General features: G+C 50.1%; 1 protein-coding gene across 10 annotated transcripts in view; it reads right to left on the bottom strand.

The window, feature by feature from the left end:
- The window catches only part of KANSL3 (KAT8 regulatory NSL complex subunit 3), a 41,662-nt gene that overhangs the window by 7,213 nt on the left and 14,743 nt on the right, over nucleotides 1–19,706 (bottom strand). For 5 of the 10 annotated variants that reach the window (XM_070380023.1, XM_070380021.1, XM_070380029.1 and 2 more), the window contains exons 4-21: nucleotides 19,612–19,702; nucleotides 19,277–19,462; nucleotides 12,140–12,271; nucleotides 11,782–11,898; nucleotides 11,427–11,528; nucleotides 11,258–11,329; nucleotides 9,876–9,950; nucleotides 9,548–9,705; nucleotides 7,252–7,315; nucleotides 6,613–6,813; nucleotides 6,256–6,412; nucleotides 4,808–4,885; nucleotides 3,270–3,461; nucleotides 2,726–2,810; nucleotides 2,216–2,343; nucleotides 1,111–1,220; nucleotides 523–745; nucleotides 73–206 (exon numbers count right to left, since the gene is read on the bottom strand). In XM_070380023.1, the coding sequence (XP_070236124.1) occupies nucleotides 73–206; nucleotides 523–745; nucleotides 1,111–1,220; nucleotides 2,216–2,343; nucleotides 2,726–2,810; nucleotides 3,270–3,461; nucleotides 4,808–4,885; nucleotides 6,256–6,412; nucleotides 6,613–6,813; nucleotides 7,252–7,315; nucleotides 9,548–9,705; nucleotides 9,876–9,950; nucleotides 11,258–11,329; nucleotides 11,427–11,528; nucleotides 11,782–11,898; nucleotides 12,140–12,271; nucleotides 19,277–19,462; nucleotides 19,612–19,702 (2,305 nt within the window). The remainder of the gene's footprint in view (nucleotides 1–72; nucleotides 207–522; nucleotides 746–1,110; nucleotides 1,221–2,215; nucleotides 2,344–2,725; nucleotides 2,811–3,269; nucleotides 3,462–4,807; nucleotides 4,886–6,255; nucleotides 6,413–6,612; nucleotides 6,814–7,251; nucleotides 7,316–9,547; nucleotides 9,706–9,875; nucleotides 9,951–11,257; nucleotides 11,330–11,426; nucleotides 11,529–11,781; nucleotides 11,899–12,139; nucleotides 12,272–19,276; nucleotides 19,463–19,611; nucleotides 19,703–19,706) is intronic. The other 5 variants (XM_070380025.1, XM_070380024.1, XM_005891614.3 and 2 more) reach the window with 3 other exon arrangements.

Genomic DNA, 19,706 nt, shown 5'->3' with positions numbered 1-19,706 from the left:
CAGCCAGCCAGCCAGCTGGGCCCCACTGCCCAACGCTGGGCCCATGTCCTCGGTCTCCCCAGACAGACTCACCTGTGAGCTGGAGGACAGTGCCTGGGAGGCGGGCTCCTCTGACGGGGCTGCTCCTGTGCCCACGGGGCTCAGTGTGGTGATCCGGCTGGGCTGGCCACGCAGGGTCAGAGTGATGGTGGTGGGGACCTTCAAGCCTGAGAGATTCAGAGAGTGGTAGGCTTTTTTTGTCCTAGCCTCCACTTCCCTTTCCTAGAGCGTCCCCTGACCACCCATGAGACACACCCCCACCTGGCCTCCCGTCGTGGTCTCCTCCCCAGCTGGGTCATCTAGGCCCCGTCAGTCAGTCCAAAAGCAACAGGAGCAGCCTGTGTACTCTCACGTTGCCTGGGGTTGGAACCACAGAGCCGAATCCCCGAGGTCAAGGCCAGGACCCTGTGGCGCTGGGTTCAACATCATACGAGGTAGGACGGTCTTGGGGGAAGATTCCCACAGTTCTCATGAGAGACTCACCTGACGCTTGGTTAGAGATCTGAGCCAGGCCAGGGAGGCTGCTTGCTAACTTAGCGAGGCCCCCGTTGGTCAGCAGCTGGTGGATGGCTGTGGGCTTCCCGCCAGGAGCAGCACCCAAGGAGGAGAGGGCGGTGGCCACAGGGACGGCACGGACAATGCTGCCGGCGCCCGTGGTGACGGCGCCCAGGCTCTGCACGGGGGCGGGCAGCTTCACGCTGGCGGCCTGCGGGACACAAGCCCAGCCAGTCAGAAGCTGCGACGGTCGAGTGTGGTGGGCCGGCATGCTTGATACCTCTCCAGGCACTGCGCACCTGCCCCATGCAAGGTACTCTGCCAGGCATTTCCACATATTCTCTTATTTAATCCCCACATCAGCTCTGCGAAGGAGGGACTATCATTACCCTCATTTCACAACCAAGAAAGCAAAGACACAAAGAGACCTAGAAACCTGTCTCTAGCCTTTGGCAGTGCCCCGCTGTGGAGTCAGAGGCTACCTGTCCCTGACCCCGTGTCCCTGCCAGAGCCAGCTAAGCCGAGGAGGCCGCCTCCCTTCCCGCCCTGTCCCGCCCAGGGGAGGCAGACGTGCACCTGTGGGGCTGGCCCGGGGGAGGGGCTGGCCGGGAGGCCAGAGGCCTTGCTGCTGATGTCCTGCAGGCTGAAGCTGAGGCCCTGGAGAAGGCTGCTGGCTGACGCGGCCCCTAAGGGAGGACACGAGAGACGTCAGCACGGGCTGCGGCGCCTTCTCACGAGCAGCCGTGCCCGCCATCCTCAGTGACCAGCTGAGACACTGACTCTCTCCCCTGGACATTTCCCGTGCCCACAGAGAGATGCAGAACACACGCGCGCGCACCGGACGCCCGCTGCTCCTGACACACTGTCTTGGATTCACTCTGCACATCCCAGCCAGATCCAGACCGCCGGCCTGCATTTTGGATGGGTTCAGTAACACCAAGGAGAACGTGGACCCACTTACAAGCCAAAAGAATCCCCCATACCTGACTTAGACTTCACTTTACACACAGTCCAGTGGCCTGAGAGCAAAGAGGAAGGTCCTCTGGAAGAACGGGGCACCCTGCTGGGCTCAAGCAACTAGCCTTTCAATGCAGGGTGAGGGGACCAGCCTGGCAGAAACATGTCTTATTCTGCTGATGCCCTGTACAGAACCATTTCCAGCTTTATTCAACCAGATATGCTTAAAAACACCAACTCAGCTGGAAACCTACCTGCTATTTCTCCTTATAGCAGCAGTACCCAACCTTTTTGGCACCAGGGACTTTTCGTGGAAGACAACTGGAGTTGGGGCAGTGGGGGTGGTTCAGGCGTAATGTAAGCAATGGGAAGTGGCAGATGAAGCTTGGCTCGCTAGCCAACAGCTCACCTCCTGCCGTGGGGCCCAGCTCCTACCAGGTCGCTGACCAGGACCACCAAGCTTGTGGCTTAGGGACCCCTTCCTTACAGCACAAGAGACATCACCTGCGGACTAGGACATTTACTCACTACAGATGTTAAGGCCCCGAACTCCCCCACCTCAAAGTTAATTCCGCTCCATGCCAAGTCTACAATAAGCCTGAGACCCAGAGGCGCACCCCTGAGCCCTAGCTCCAGTGCTTTCCCAGGGCCACCCTCCAGCAGCAGACAGAGACTTGGCTGGGAGGTGGGGGTGGGGTGTGGCGGGGGCTGAGTTAGCAGGTACCTGGGAGGGAGCTGCCAGAAGGGGCCACCAGGCGGCTCTGGAGTGTGTGCAAGGCACTGGGCGAGGTGCTGCTGGAGACCACTGAGGATGTCTGGCTGGCTGAGACACACCCTTCAGAAGCACCTGACCTGGAGACAAAGAGGAGCTCCGTCACCTAAAGGTCCCTGGCAGTACCAGGGGGGTCCAGTGGGGGCCCAGCAAGGCTTGCAGCGATGGACGCAAGGCTAGAACGTCGGTGTCTTGTCTCACCTTCTGAATTCAGCCTCCAGTCCTTCTAAGTCAGGCCTAAAGGAAAGACTTCAGGTCTTGAAGCAAGAGCTACAGGACACTTTGTAAACTTTTAAGTAAAAGTCAACTCTGAGTTGACCCAAAGGAAAAACACCCGACTCAGAAAGAAGTCACGTTCACAGGACAGACAGACTCCAGAATCCACTATCTTCCAAAGCACTCACTGGGTCCTGAGAAGGGGTGAGGGCAAAGAAGGGGACGCAGACCAGCAGACAGACTCACTTGGCTGTGGTGAGAAGCCCGGTGAGCTCTGTGGCCCCTGGGGATGCCTGTCCCAACGTCATGGTGAGGGGCTTCCCTCCTGCGGCTGCAAAACAGAAAACCCCGAGGCCGCCGGTCAGTCCAGATTGGTGCTGACCTTTCAGGATCCCAGAGTCCAGGCTAAATGCAAAATATTATAGAAAAGACTGAAAAACGAAAAAGGAAGGATAACTCTACATTAGGGTAGGGAAGAGTTGGGGGTTATCTTTTCCTTCTGTTTTCTAAACTTCCTGGAATATTTTATCATCTTTAATTGAAAGCAAAAAAAAAACCAAAGAGCACGATGCTGTGAATGACCCCGAGCCCTCTCTGATCCTTGTCCTGCCTCCCTGATCCTAGTTCCCTGCCCACTCTCCCCCACGTGCAACCCTTGCTGCCTTTCTCTGGGCGCCTGCTGCACCGAGGGAGAGGAGGAGCCGCCCAGCAAGTAGCCGCCAAGGGGGCGATGCTGTGTCTCTGGGACGGTCCCGTCGGTTGTTACTTAAGCAGGCCGAGAGACACTCACCTTCTGGAGCGCCCCCTGAGGAAGGGGGGCAAGGCCCTCCAGCTGCATCCCCTTGGGAGATGAGGGACACCTTGATCTTCGGCCGCTTGCAGGTCTTACTGCCAGCAAGGGGACTGGAGGGATGGTGCCGCTTCAGCTGGACCCTGAGCTCCTCTTTCTCAGCTTCCTCGGTTTGTTCTGATGAAATAGGAACTAAGACATGGAGTTGCGGTGAAGTTCTCCACGGTCCAGAGAAGCCCGACAGATGCTGATGGCCGGGACCAGCATCGGCGTGGCCGCATGAAGAACCGGCCCAGCGCGTCCACACAGGCCACTGCTTCAGGCCCACCTATGCTCACCTCCACAGTGGCCCTCTACGAGGACAGTCCCCTCCCCTGCCATCCTGGGCTCGGAAGGAAGGAGCTCTGAGTCAGTGGAGACAGACAGGAAGATGCCATCCTGACTCTGCCGAACAAATGGGAATCGCCACAGTGGACCTCAACAGGGCTTCCCCGACTCAGAATGTGACAAGCCTCCTGCCCTCCCCCGTCACACAGCTGCAGGCCAGCCAACGTGTTCTGCACAAGCAACAGAGGAGCAGGCTATTCCGTCCTCCCTACAAGGGAGATGTCCCCAGAGCTCTGAGTCCCCTCAGGGCCCAAGGCTGAGGGTCTGCCTGTTGAACGCTGACCATGAGAAGGATTATCACCAGGACTCCAGGCTGGCTTTGAGTAACTACTAGGCGGGGGGACTTCATAGCTGCGACGACTTTACAGTTCTGACCCTGAAGTAACAGGGCAACAGGGGCCCATGTCACAAGCTAGTCCCCAGGTCCGTGGTAACAGGACTGAGAAAGGCCACCCTATCCACCGAATCAAACACACATCCTACACAGAGCGAAGCCTCCCAGATGCTTAAGTTATCCTTTAGCCTTGCTCACAGGTCCCCTCCTCTTTCCACTTAGAAGCACGCCCAGCCCTTCTCAGCACAGGCAATCAGGGGCAGAAAGGCAAGAGGAAGGAGAGAGGGCTGGACTCACACGAAAAATGGGAGGTGGGAGTGCCGGGGCGGGGGGAGACTGGTGTGGGGCCACAGGGAACCACTCCAGACCACAGGGAGGCCACAGTCAGCTGAAAGGAAGGACTGCTTAGGGGATGAATGCATTGACCAAAATCAGCACAGGAAGGAGGGCAAAAGGGAAAGGAGATACAGTTATGCTGCTCAGTGCTTGCAGAGACCAGGGTGGAGGCAGGAAATCAGAGGCAAGGAGAAAAACACAGGGAGATGCAGGCTCGCAGGGAATGGCCCATAGGCACGCACAGGAGAAGCAGAGCCAAGCACCACAGTGAGACACCAAAGGGGAAAACCACCATGAGAGGCAGAGTGAACGGGGAAAAGCAAAGACTACGGAGTAAGCCAAAGGACAGCACCGAGAAAAAGGAGAGAAGAGAACAGGCGGAATCAGAGACAACAGAGAAGCAGGGCTGGGGAAGAGATGAGAGGGGGGAGGAGGAGAGAAGCAGAGAGCGGAGGGTGCCGGCGAGGAGAGTGATACTCACCAAAGAGACAGGAGGAGGTGCCGGGAGGAAGAGCTTTCCTCACCAGCATATTTTGTTTCAGAAAAGCAGCAAACTGAGCTGGAATGAATCAGAAAGAATTACAGAATCACAGCCAGCCAGAGAAAGGAGAAAGAGATGGGGAGTAAGAAAAGGTATGAAAATGCTCTGAAAAATGGTCAACAGAGGCTTTTCCTGGGATTACTGATGAATTTGAAACCTGATTCTGCCACTTAGCAGCTCCTTGGAGTCATCCATAAACTGAAAATAACGCATGTACCTGCCTCAAGGGGCCACTGCCCGGACTCCACAATCAACAGCAGGTCCAGTGCCAAGAGGAGGGCGAGGCGCCTGGCGAGGGCACAGGGACCCCAGCTGTCCTCACCCCTGCCTGCGAGCTCTGCCTGTGCCAGGCGGCCGTGCTGCGGCTCTCCTCCGCGCCGCTCTGGGTCCCATTCTGCACCCAGCTCCCCAGTCAGCCTTGCAGGCCTTCCGGCCTCGACTAGTCATTGCCTCCAGAAACATCACCAACTGCTGTCTCTCTCTTCATCAAAAGCCTGAGGGGACAGCGCCCACGTGGCTCTGGCCACCACCGGGGACAGTGCGGGTCACAGAGCATCCGTGTGGACTGCAGTGGCCTGGCCTCTTTTTGTGTCTCCATCGACCCACTCACACTCACAGCCACCTCTGGGCAACCTTGGACGAGGCCTGGGTCTAAGTCTTGACCCTGTGGCTCCACTACAAGAAACGAGCCGAAGAGTCTGTCCGCTTGACAGCCACCTCTGGCTGCCGCCTCTCCCCCAGCCGGAGACTCTCGGAGGATACCCGCCCCTGGCCCAGGCCCAAGAGGCCTCACCTCAGGACTGCTGACTGGATCAAAGTTGGGCAGGGAGGCTTCTTACATCACGGTCACTGCTTTCCAAACTCTTAATTTTAACTGAACAAGTATTTCCCAGCCTAATTGAAAACCTATCTCCAGAGATTCCTGAAAAACATCACTGGAAGTCCCAGTGTAGGAATCTTAACTCTCCAAGGGCAGGCACGAGGCTTTGGAGCTGCCCTGGTATCTGATGAGCACGGCCAGCCCCGTCTGCAGGACCTGGAGAGCTCCCAGACCGCAGGAAAGGCTGGGCCTGAAGAGAAGACACAGCTTCCCCAACTGGGAGTCAGAAAAAATATCTGAGGCCAATATACATGGAGTCGGCTCATTAAGGTGAACTTGCCCAAATGCCAAGACGAGGCTATAATTAGTGGAACACACAGTCACACCAACGCATAGACCTTGTGTCATATTTTATCCTTGAAAACAGCCCTCAGTATTTATTCCAACCTAATTCTGCATGGACAAGTATGTCTGGAAAAAGCGGCAGGTGCCAATACTTTTCAACTGCCACATGACATCAACTGAGAAGGCAGAAGCCAAGAGAGGCCCCTGGGCCAGGCGGCCGCACCTTGGGCTTGTCTGTGGGTCAGCACAGCCTCTGTCCGCTGCACGTGTCTCTTCAGCAGCTGGGTGCTTCCAATCTGACTGGACTTCTGGGAAGAGGCCACTGTGGTCACTTTGGTCTTGGGACTGGAGGTGGGGCTGCTGGACACACTGGAGAGATCCTGAGTAGATGGAGAAGGACAAGGGCCAAGTCAAGGTCGTTTGGATGGATTGTCAATCATCAAGCCCCCTGGAGTCTCCCGGTCAGGGCCTCCCCCTGTAGGAACTCTGAGGCCTGGGAAGGCCAGCAGCCTTCCCCGGGAAGCACAGGAACCCACTCTGCTGAATCCCTAGCAACAGCGCCCCTCTCTGCCTGCATTACCTCTGAACCCGAGGGGGAGGCAGGCAGCTTGGCAGCTGGTGACGCAGGTCGACTGCCCCGCTCCGAGACCTCGAAGGCCAGGTCTCTGCGGGCCACATCTCGGGGCTTCTTCTTCTTCTCGGCGTCCTGATCCCGAGGCTCGGAGCCCACGTGCCCCTCAGTACGAGTGAGTACCCCGGTCAAGAAGTCTACGATCTCGTCCTGGGGGAAGGAGAGGCCCAGGCCTCAGAAGCGCCCCAACTAAATGTTCCTACTAAAATGGAGTCACCCCAGCTTTGAAATCAGTGTGCTGTCCCTCCTACTTCACAAAGCATGGCCCAAGCCCTACACTCAGCCAAGGACCCACAGGAGCCCAGGCCCTGTGCCCAGGGTGGGGGTGGCGTTCTGGGTGGTCACACTTTACCACTCCTCAGTGAACCCTTCCTCCCCACCCGCTTTGCTCACATCTTAGATCATTACTCTCCTTCTCCCTCCCCTCCCTCTTTCCCCCTTTTCTTTGCTTATGACTTAGGTCCCCCAAAGGCCCCAGGGGATACCCAATCTTCCATAGAGTCGGGAGGATGCTGCCAAGGAGACCGAGCCTAAAAGGTTACAGACAGACAAGCCTAGCTGAGAAACCCACAGAAAGCAACTGTGTACCTGAATGCATCTGTCCACCATGCTCTGCGTCAACCCTTCCGATTTCTTCTTTGCTTTGCTTATTCTAAGAGGCAAAAAAGAGGAAATATTTACTTTCCAAACATTCCACAGTAACAAATGTAAATAAGAATGGGTTTCTCTTCTGTGTTGGTTCTTTTCTAAACCTAAGAAGGAAGATAATGGTAGCCCACAGGCAGGTCTGCAACCTCTCCGAACCTCAGTTTCCACATCTGCGAAATAAGGAACCCCAACACCTCCCTCATGGAGTTGTGGGGATGACACAAAGCAACTAGGTAACGAACCAAAGAAACATGGAAGGTGCTTGGGGCTGTCCACTCCAGAAGTCCTGTCCCCACGGCTTCACAGGTAAACTCTACCTGATTGCTAAGACCTCATCTTGAGGTCCCCCAATACAGTTCCAAACCCTGAGACTTCTAGGTGCTGTTGAAATGATATTACCAGGAAAGGTGGCCACAGGTGAGTTCTACAGGGATCAGAGAAACTGGCCACCGCTGGCTGCGTTCTCCTCTTTGAAAGCCAGACTTAAATCCCCTGGCTTCTGCCTGGGGTCTCAGCAGAGACAGAAACAGGGCACCAAGTGACAAGATGAAGCGCAACATTCTGAGCCTCCACATCCTGAGGCCCCAGTTCACTGGTGTTTGGCCTCTAGCCCTGTCATGTAACGTGCTCGTATTACAGATGAGGACACCAATCCCAGAAGTTAAGCGATTCACCCGAGCAAAGGAGCCAGGAGTTAAACTGAGGTCTCCTGACTCAGTCCAACGCCCTCAGCGCCAGGCAAATATGTCTCACAAGCAGCCTCACAGTGCAACTCTAGCGAAAGGTGTTTTCATCCCTCCCACTCCCTCACCACAACTCAAGTCTATCCTCCTATAGGTAAGATGTCTGAATTAATAGGAAAGAATGTATTTACAAGCAAGCATTTCCCTGAGCATCCAAGGATTAGACTCTAGGTCCACAAGAAGCTGTCAGATGACAAAGGCCAGGAGGGCTTCTCCAAAGGATCTCTGGGTGAGAAAGTGACAAGACGGGTGGGAACAGGCACTCACTCTAAGCTCTCCGGTAAAAACATTCACAGGAAGCTAATACATAAGACTGAGCATGTGAGAAAGGAGGCCGATAAAGGACACAATCTCTTTTTCAGTACATTTCATGAAAATGTAACTAAAGGCCCCGCTGGCAGACCCTGAAAGGGAAGAATGGCCATCTCAATGACTAAAGACGCCCCTCTAAAATCGCTTCCAAACTCTGGTTGTTTATACTCCAAAATATATAAAAGGACGCCTATGACAAATAAAAGGAGAAGGCAATGGCACCTCCAGTACTCTTGCCTGGAAAATCCCAAGGACGGAGGAGCCTGGTAGGCTGCAGTCCATGGGGTTGCGAAGAGTCAGACACGACTGAGTGACTTCACTTTCACTTTTCACTTTCATGCATTGGAGAAGGAAATAGCAACCCACTCCTGTGTTCTTGCCTGGAGAATCCCAGGGACGGAGGAGCCTGGTGGGCTGCCGTCTATGGGGTCACACAGAGTCGGACACGACTGAAGTAACTTAGCAGCAGCAGCATGACAAATAAAATCTTTGTTCAAATTCATCCTCTGTATTACTAGGAAGACAATGTAAAGAAATGCCTACCCCAGTGAAAGCCGAATGGCAAAGACTATGATTACAGCATCTCGAAATATCTTCTCCCCACAAGAAGACTACTAACTACAAAGAGAAACACAGTAACTGTAGAGAAACCTGGCAGATACCACCTTAATGACGTGATCAACGGTGACCTCGCCAGTAACGGGCCGCGGCAACATCATGCAGCCCCGAGGATGCACGCAGGCCACGTGAGCTCCGCGGCATTCCCGCCAAGTGTGCCCTCAACCTAATCACGGACAACGCCAAAACCCTAAGCTGAGGAACAGTCTTCGAAACAGCACTCTTGGGAAGTGTCAAGGTCATGACAGGCTGAGGAGCAGCGTCACATCAGAGGAGGCTGAGGAGACACAGCAACCGGCAGCCACGCACGGCCTGGACTCGGCCCGGGACCAGACGAGTGCCAGTGACACAGTGATGAGATGCGAGTCTGCAAACTAGATTACAGTATCATATCCATGTCAACTTCCCAGCTTTGACAATTACTTTTTGGTTATGCAAGATGTTAACATTTGGGAAATTTGGGTGAACAGTATATAGAATTTTTTGGTACAATTTTTCCAACTTTTTAGAAGTAAGCATCTTTCCAACATGGCACTCTGGCAGAGCCCAGGGACCCTACCCACCTGAGATTGTCATCAGCTCCCCCAACCACCACCAAGCTGTTCTCCGCCCGAATCTTCTCCCGGAAGTCCTCCATGGCTTCAGGGTGGCACTGCAGGGAGTTCTGACCGACGACAAAGAGGACTGGAGTCTTCATATCCAAGAGGGGATCGTCCACATCCTAAACAGGTCCGGTTTTACAATCAGCCAGTTCATACATGCTCAACACTGCCTGGCAAGTGCACTCAAGAGACTGCCCAGGTAGCCGCGGCCTCTGAGCAGCAGCCTGGAGAGGCTCCTACTCCTGTCCTCCCACCGGCCGACCCGGCAGCCCGCAGGCCCCGCACTTACCCCTCTGGGGCCGTCCACGGTAAGCAGAGGAAACCCAAGGCAGACGACGGCAGTGACATACTCCATCACTGACACCTGCAGATAACGGCATGGTCTGCCTCGAGGCCGACTGACTTCCCCACAGCCACATCCTACCCAGAAGCCGCCAGCAGGCCCCACCTCCTCCTCCCGTTGTAACTCCCAGGCGATGACACGCCCCCAGGTGATGGTACAGGTGTACCAGCCACACAGTAGGGCAGTAGGAGGACAGAACACAGGCTGTCTGGTTATACCAGCAGCCCCCACTGAGAGAACCGGGGCCCACAGGGGACCCCACCTGAACCTCTGGGAGGATGGGAGGTTTAATGCTTCCATCATGGGAATTTGCAAGGCTTGAGTCCTTCCTTTTTCCTCCACTAAGAACAAATGCAACCAAGAGAACACAAATGCTGCTCTTGTCCCTTATGTGAGGAATACCTCTCCCTTTCGAAATTAACAGACAGTGCCCAGTTCAGTTCAGTTCAGTCGCTCAGTCGTATCTGACTCAGCGACCCCATGGACTGCAGCACACCAGGCCTCCCTGTCCATCACCAACTCTCGGAGTTTACTCAAACTCATATCCATTGAGTCGGTGATGCCATCCAACCATCTCATGCTCTGTCGGCCCCTTCTCCTCCCGCCTTCAATCTTTCCCAGCATCAGGGTCTTTTCAGATGAGTCAGTTCTTCACATGAGGTGGCCAAAGTATTGGATTATCATCTTCAGCATCAGTCCTTCCAATGAATATTCAGGACTGATTTCCTTTAGGATAGACTGGTTGGATCTCCTTGCAGTCCAAGGGACTCTCAAGAGTCTTCTCCAACACCACTATTCAAAAGCATCAATTCTTTGGCGCTCAGCTTTCTTTATAATCCAACTCTCACATCCATACATGACTACTGGGAAAACCATAGCCTTAACTAGACGGACCTTTGCTGTCCAAGTAATGTCTCTGCTTTTTAACATGCTGTCTAGGTTGGTCATAACTCTTCTTCCAAGGAGTAACCGTCTTTTAGCTACACACTAAAATATATATAAAGAAAATACTTGGTGTTTTTTTCAAAGTAACTGGAGGGAGCTGAAAGTGGGCAGAGGTAAGATGAAAAAGGCCTTGGCTCTGACCAGTTACTGGCAGGGCTTAATGAGGGGCCCAAGGGGTTACCACACCAGTCTATCCTCCCTTTAAATTTCTGCTTAACATTTTCTACAATAAAGTTAAAAAACAAAGCTTGTCCCCCACAGTTTAAAATCCAAGTATGCAGGCAAAGCATTCAGCACAGTGCCTGGCTCAACAGTAGCTATCTGCAGCAGCAGCAGCAGTAGCTGAGCCCCAGACAAGCTCTGGATAAGACGGGGTTACTTACGTGACAGGCCACCAGGGCTCCTGTATTCCAGCCAATCAAGATGATGGGCTTGTGGGGGAAATGGCTGTGAATCTTTGTGGGGAGAGAAAGAAGACAGTGAGACAGGAGGCCGCAGATGGACGCAGAATGCTGGGTGAGCGGCGGCGAGCTGACAGAGGAGCAGCCTCACCTCCAGCACTTTGCTTCTCAGCGCCCCGATCATGTGCTCCAGACACTGCAGCACCCCCACTCCACTCCCATTGCTCAGCAGGTGGGTGGCGACAGGGATGACCTAAAGGAAAGAGAGGGGCTGCCACGCCATGAGCTCAGTCTCCGCTCTTCTCTCCAGTCTGCTTAGCCTCCCCTGAACCCTCCAACCCTGGATAAGCACTGTCAGCAGTCCAGAGACTCGGAGGATGCACCACATTCAAGTCCATCCACCTCGCATCTTGGCGCCCGTTTCTTGTACACAAAGGAGTGTACTAAGTTCACTAAGCATCGAGCATCTGTCTGCCTCTCGAGCTGCCCCCCCGCCCCCTACATACCTTGCCTAAGCAGGACAGCTGAGACTGCCAGAAGCGGTGGCGGCGTGAGGTGGGGAACACGGAGCTAGAAGGCCCGGAGGAGGCGATGAGGATGAGAGGAGAGCCGGGGAGTTTGCTCTACAGAGTAAGACCCCATCAGAGAGCCAGTGAGTGAGGGAGGCTCCCCAATGGAACCCCACGTACCCCACGACCTAGCTTATCCTCACCAATGCTGATTTGCTCAGGAAACTATGTTAAGCATGACACACAGCCAGTTATTAGTGAACACAGTTAAACACGCCATTTATTATCCTCTTGCCACGGTTCTGAGACTGGAGTCTAAAATAAACTTCATAGGCCATAGTGAAGTCCAACTTACTGGTTTGTTATGAGAAAGCACCCCCACGGCAGGGTCCCAGGGCCTCTTCAGTAGGAGGGACAAGGCCTCAGCTCCTGCAGCCCCGGTCTTTGTGTTGGAGGACACAAGCATCCGGTCAATCAACGTGGGGATCTAGAAGCAAGGGAGAATGAAGACACTTCCAGTGTGAGGCAGGAGACCCCACTACCAGGGTCAGGCGGGAGGACACAGCCCCACTGTGAGCCAAGGACAGATTCCAATGACGCCTCTCAGACTTTACTCACAAGAAAAAGTACAAACAAGTGGATGGCTAAACATATACCCTCCATCATTAAAGGTAAATGGATACAGTCCTTTGGAAACCAATCTGGTAATATGCATCAAGAAACTTAAACTTATTCCCATCCCTTTCCTAAAACTGTATCAGAAACACACATGCACACATGCACACACACACACACAGGGGATAGCGGGTAAGCAAAAGATAAACTCATTCTCAGTAATAGTCGAAGAGTAGAAGCAACATCAAGGCATGCACAAGAAGTGGCTAAGCACGTTATCTACATAATCAGATCTTATGGACTAAGTTAAAATGCTTAAAACAGTTTGCAGTAATATAGGAAAGTCCCCTGCTAAAATGTTAAAGGTAAAACAGAAAATATAAAAATCATCTCTAATTAAGAAAAATACAATAAGAGAATATGTGAAAATGTTAATAATAAACTTTATGGAGATATGAAGAAGCTTTTTCCTTTCCTTCTATATTTTCTAAATTTCCTCAACAAACATCAGTTGATTTTGTAAGTTAAAAACAAAATAAAACTCTGCATTTTCTTCTAGTATACTGCCTTCAAGCTCTGGAGTGTTAAAGAAATTTGTTACTATGCTCCAAGTAATACAGCCTACTATACTATGTATACTGTTGACCCTTGAAAAACATGGGCTTGGGACACTAACCACCCGCAATGAAGCTGAAAAATCTGTGTAATTTTAGTTTGCTCTCCGTATCAGTGGTTCCACATTACACCATTACAATCTACCAAAAATGTGACCTCAAAGATGTGTAAATATAGATTACAGACTTGCTGATGCTTCCACTGAAAAGAAACGTCTGTGTGAATCTCATACTGCCTGCAGAAAGTCAAAATGTCCACAATTAAGAGAAGGCCCCGCACCACAACTAAAGAAAAGCCCATGCAGCAAGAAGATCCAGCACAGCCAAAACAAACACAATTTTTTTGAGAAATAAGAATAAAAACTACTATGGTGATGCACGTGGGAAAAGTTCAATCCATAGCTAACATCAAACTCAACAGTAAAAAACCAAAAGCTTTCCCTCTAGGATGAGAACCAGACAAGGATGCCCGCCCTCACCACTTTTATTCAACACAGTACTGGAAGTCCTAGCTAGAGCAATCAGGCAAGAAACAGAACTAAAAGGCATTCAAATTAGAAAGGAAGAAGTGAAACTACAGATTTGCAAATGACATCATATTACATACAGCAAACCCTAGACACCAAAAAAACCATTAGAATACATGAATTCAGTGAATTTGCAGGATACAAAATCAATATACAAAAATCTGTTGCATTTCTAAATAATAGTGGAGAAATTGAGAAAATATGCTCATTTACAATGCTTCAAAAAGAATTAAATAGCTAGGAATAAATTTAACTAGGGCTTCCCAGGTTAAATTTAACTAAGGAGGTAAAAGGAATGAGAACATCTTATCTGAAAACTGTAAGACATTAACTGAAGAAACTGAATAAGATACAAATAAATGGAGATATTCTATGCTCACAGACCAGAAGAATTAATATTGTTAAAATGTCCATTCTACCCAAAAAGCAATATACTATACAAATTCAATGCAATCCCTATCAAAATTCCAATGGCATTTTTCACAGAAATAGAACAAATTATCCTAAAATTTGTATGGACCCACAAAAGGCCCCAAATAGTCAAAACAATCTTAAGTAGAAGGAACAAAGCTAGAGGGATCATGCTTCTTGATTCTAACTATCTGACAAAGTTACAGTAATCAAAACAGTATGGCACAGGCACAAAAACGGACACACAGGAGAACGGAAGAGAACAGTGAGTCCAGAAATAAACTCAGCATGTACGGTCAACTAATTTATGACAAAGGAGCCAAGAACACACAGCAGGGAAAGGACAGGCTCTCCAATAAATGGTGTTGAGAAAACTGGATAGCTACATGCAAAAGAATGAACTGGACCATCGTATTACTTTATACGATTAACTCAGAATGGATTAAAGATTCTGAATGAAGATCTGAAACCATAAAACTTCTACAAGAGAACATAGGCAGTAAGCTCCTTGATGTCAGTCTTGGCAATATTTTTTTGGATCTGACACCAAAAGCGAAGGCAGCAATAGCAAAAATAAACACGTGGAACTACAAACTAAAAAGCTCCTGCAAAACAAAGGAAAACATCAACAAAAGGGAAAGGCAACTTACTGAAGGGGAGAAAACATTTTCAAGTCATGTATCTGATAAGGGGTTAATATCCAAAACACACAAAGAACTCATGCAACTCAACACCAATAAGACAATCTGATTAACAAGTGGGAGATGTGAATAGACATTTTTCCAAAGAAGATATACAGACCTTATACACTATACATGAAAACATGCTCCACATTACTAAGCATCAGGGAGATACAAACCAAAACCACAATGAGATGTCATCTCACACCTGTTAGAGTAGCTATTATCAAAAGAGACAGGCATTAACAAATGCTGGCAAGGATGTGCAGAAAAGGAAACCCTTATACATTTTGGTGAGAATGTAAACTGGTACAACTTTTATGAAAAACACTAATAGACATTCCTCCTAAAATTAAAAACAGAACTACCACATAATCCAGGAATTCCAATTCTGGGTATTTACCTAAAGAAAACAAAAACACCAACTCAAAAAGATATATGCACCGCCATATTCACTGTAGCATTATTTACAATAGGCAAGATATGAAAACAATGTAAGTGCCCACCGATAGATGAATGGGTAAAGAAAATGTGGAAATATGTATACAACAGAATATTATGCAGCCATAAAAAGGAAATCTTGCCATGTACAAAAGCATGGATGGACCCTGAGGGCACTGTGCCAAGTGAAGTTAAGTCAGATGGAAAAAGACAAATATCAAATGATCTAATGTGTATCTGGGATATGGAAAAACAAAACAAAAACCAAACTCATAGATACAAACAGACTGTTGGTTGTCAGAGGGATGGGATGGGATATTAGTTAAATCGGTAAAAGGGATCAAAAAGAATGAAATAAATAAAGTCAAGGGATGTAACATACAGCATGATGACTATAGTTAATAATACTATACTCCATATTTGAAAGCTACTATAAGAATAAATCTTAAAAATGCTCATCAGAAGAAAAAAAATTTCTTTACATACAGTGACAAATGTTAACTAGACTTACTGTGGTAATCATTTTACCATACATACAAATATTGAAACATATTGTATACTTGTCAATAAATGTCACTTGTACGTGTGTATGTGTGTTAGTCACTCAGTTGTGTCCGACTCAGCGATTTCATGGACTGTGGCCCGCCAGGCTCCTCTGCCCATGGAATTCTCCAGGCAAGAATACTGGAGTGTGTTGCCATTTCCTTCTCCAAGGGATCTACCTGACCCAGGGATCGAACACTGCACTGCAGGCAGGCTCTTTACCATCTGAGCCAACAGGGAAATCCTATATGTCAGTTATATTTCAATTAAAATTAAAAGTTTGAAGATAGCACAAGAAGATAAGTTATTCCTGGAAATGACAAGAAAGGACAGTGTTCTTAATTTTAAAAGAGCAAGACTAAAAAGAGCTCTGCACAAAAAATGAGGAGAATATTTAACCATGAGGCTGTCTCAGTTTAACTCAGGAAACAAACATTTATGCAACACTGCTGTTACAAGGCACCAGGCTAGTGCTAACTGCAAAGGAGTTTAATCTACAATCTACGAAGGCGAGCATACAAATCACCAGAGAGGAGAGGCTGGGAAGTGCCGTAAAGAAACAGAAGCCTCACTGCTGTGACCCGAACAACCATCCAGCAGAGAAGAGGGAAGTGCAGATTCAGCATGCGAAGTGAGATGCACTCTGAACAATTCCAACAGAAGACAGGGAAAAGCTTTCTAAACAGACACCAGATATAAACAAGAAAGTCCAGGGCTCACTCTAGGCACAGAAGGCCTGAAGTCAAGAATTCAAGTAAGGAAATAGGAGAGGCTAGTAACAAAGGAGAAGGCAATGGCACCCCACTCCACTTGCCTGGAAAATCCCATGGATGGAGGAGCCTGGTAGGCTGCAGTCCATGGGGTCGCTAAGAATCAGACAGGACTGAGCGACTTCACTTTCACTTTTCACTTTCATGCATTGGAGAAGGAAATGGCAACCCACTCCAGTACTCTTGCCTGGAGAATCCCAGGGACGGGGAAGCCTGATGGGCTGCCGTCTATGAGGTTGCACAGAATCGGACACAACTGAAGAGACTTAGCAGCAGCAGCAGCAGTAACAAAGGACAGTGTCAAATTGCAAAGGATCTTCACCCTAAACCGGGTGTTTCTTTAAAACTAATTGATATTTTGTCACTGTGAGCCACTCAACACCTAGAGGTAGAGGATCTGACTGAATATTAGATTTTAAAAACTTTTATCTGGCAGTTTCCCCATGGCTCAGTGGTAGAGAATCCACCTGCCACTGCAAGAGATGCAGCTTCCATCCCTGGGTCGGGAAGATCTCCTGGAGTAGGAAATGGCAACCCACTCCAGCATTCTTGCCTGGAGGAGCCTGGCAGGCTACAGCCCATGAGATCGCAGAATCAGACATGACTGAGCACACAGCACGCGTGCACACACACACACACACACACACACACACATAGCAGAGTACACCTCTGAAATGACAAAGCCTTGAAACTCGCTTTTTTGTAAATATAGAACACTTAGACTCCTTTGCTTGAGTGAAGCTAGGCAGACCAAGCATCCCTACTCTCTCCAGCACAGGATCACTCTGAGCAGACAGTGAAGAGGATGGGGCCCATACCTTCTCTGCTCCCTTTACAACAGGTCTGATGGTAAAAGTAACTGGGCCTAGAGCGTGACCCCATTCACTGACAATTCCATCCAGCTGGTACATTAGAAGTTTGGGGAACAACTTAAATATTTGTTGTAAAAATAAATAAATAAATAAATATTTGTTGTGACTCTAACAGTCATGGGAAAACAAGAGCCTGATGGGAGAGCTACCACTGAGCAGATCAGCACCTTGTAGTCTGGGCCCCCGCTAACTGCGCTTCCTCTGCCGTCCCAGCTAACCCACACTGTGACTCAGCAGCACACACCGTGCACACCTGTGGGGTACCGCCCGTGGCCCGTGATGCTCAATAAACCTGAACACTACTTCATTCACTTTGGAACACCCAGACAATAACTTCAGTTGGAAGGCAGTGCCAACTTCATTGAGGGAAATGACCTCCCAGGCGTACTGGGCATGCAAAGAAAAACTGAGAAGTGGACTCTGGGCACCACTTCACTGGTCCCCCAGAGCAGACTCACCAACGCTGTTCTCTTTCCACAGGCGGAATGCTGTAGAGAGCAGTGGAAATGCTCGACTACAGGCCACTGCTCTCTGGCAGGGGCCTGTCTTGGCCCCTTACCCACCCTGTGCCCTTGCTGCCCCCTGTTCACACTTGAGCCAGGGTGACCACTGCAGAGGAGCAGCACAGGGGGAAGTCTGGGGCCATCTTTTCATTTGCCTCTTTCTCCACTAGAAAATCAGCTCCATCAGAGGAGAGAGAATTTGTTTTGCTCATCCCAACACCCGGCACACTGGAGACACGAAACATGTATTTGTTGGGAACATCCAGACAATAACTTCAGTTGGAAAGCACTGCCAACTTCATTATGAGGAGAAAGACCTCCAAGGCATACTGGGCACACAAAGAGAAGCAGGGACGTGGACTCTGGGCATGACTACACTGGTCCCCTAGAGTAGATTCACTAATGCTGTTCTCTTTCCAAAGGCAGAACGTATAAATTAATGTCAAATTCCTACCATGCATTTTATTAATGCATCTAGTCCTGAGTTTTATTTCCAGAAGCTAAACCAGTCTTCTTTTGCTTTCAAACAAACTCAGCATCCTTCAACTTACAAACAGATAGGAAACAGTAAGTCTGGAAATTTGGGGAATATGGCTGGGGAAAGTTGCTGGCCAGCTGCTTGCAAAGGAGAAAAAAACCCACAAAAGTAAAAAACTGAATTAATCCAAGTTATCTGAGGCCATGCTGGAGCAAAACACACTAAATATAATGGTACCACTTATAAATCACTAACAGTTACCCTGGGTTTCCTATGTGCCAAACTTTGTGCCAAGCATTCTATCCAGATTAACAAATTATCACAAAAATCCTAGGCAGGTATTATTATAATCAGCCATTTTTTAGAGATGAGGAAACTGAGGTGTTAACCCAAGATTACACAGCTAATTAGTGATGAAAGGATCAGCCAGGCGGTCTGTGTCCAGAACCAGTACTCCATCACACTGAACAGTCCAACTACACCCACAGTAAACCAGAGTCACCAAGGAAAACAGCGTGACTGCAGCACTGTCCCAGCAAGGAAGTGGGGAAAGGCAACGGCGCTCTATAAAGCATGATACAAGTCAGAGTGCTGCTACTGAAGGCTTGTCACAATCAGCAGAGACTGAGGCGTCGGCCCTGTGCTCCTGGCTCTGAACACCTCCCCTGCCCCACCCCACTCTCAGCTCCGTGGGTATCTGCTTCTCACTCCTCTCTCAACACTTCACCCTGGTAAACCCTTCATCTGTCTTCTCCTTTCTCACCTCACCTCAAACCACAAGTTGCAGGGCTGTAGAGGCTAAACATGTTCTCTGGTTTGGGGGCGCCACACCTCATCCTAGAGACAGGAGGGCTGAAGACATTTATGCCGAATGAGAACGTGAAATGACACCATGTCTCCTATTTTTAAGAGCAAGCACATTAGCTTCAGTCATGTCCTCCAGACTGACCAGGCAATGACCCAGCCCAGTCCCGTTTCCTGAACCCACAGCAGAGGCTGGCTACCCCAGGACAGGGCAGACACCCATCCCAGCCTTACCTTCCCTTTCAGCGTCTGCAGAGCATCCAGGTAGGCTGCCAGCATGGGCAGACTCAGGGTTTCCACCAGCGTGGTGTGCAGCCACTGGATCAGCTTGGTGTCCCAGCTCACACTTGCCAGAGCCTGCCGCACTCGCCTCGCACACTTGTCCACAGCGACACGACGCAGCACGGGCTCATTACAAGCCTGAACGGTGGAAGTAGAGGGCAAAGTCTGAGGGTCACCTTGTTAGCAACTGGGGTTGGGGGATGGTGGGGGGTAGCGCCCAACAAGTGAGCCAGTCAGAGAGGCCTGAGCTAGGGAGGCCCGCTGGGGGCAGATTTCTGGAGTCTTACCCCTTCGTTGGCCAAGCGGGCGAGCCGGTCAGACTGCAGGGCTTTGAGGATCTTGTTGAATAGCTTGTTCTGGGCCAGGGTCCAGCCAGTCCTGT

Source organism: Bos mutus, chromosome 11, assembly GCF_027580195.1.
Source record: "Bos mutus isolate GX-2022 chromosome 11, NWIPB_WYAK_1.1, whole genome shotgun sequence".
NCBI classification, from domain to species: domain Eukaryota; kingdom Metazoa; phylum Chordata; class Mammalia; order Artiodactyla; family Bovidae; genus Bos; species Bos mutus.
The sequence above is the reverse complement of the archived record's forward strand: the minus strand, read 5'-3'. Positions and strand labels throughout refer to the sequence as shown.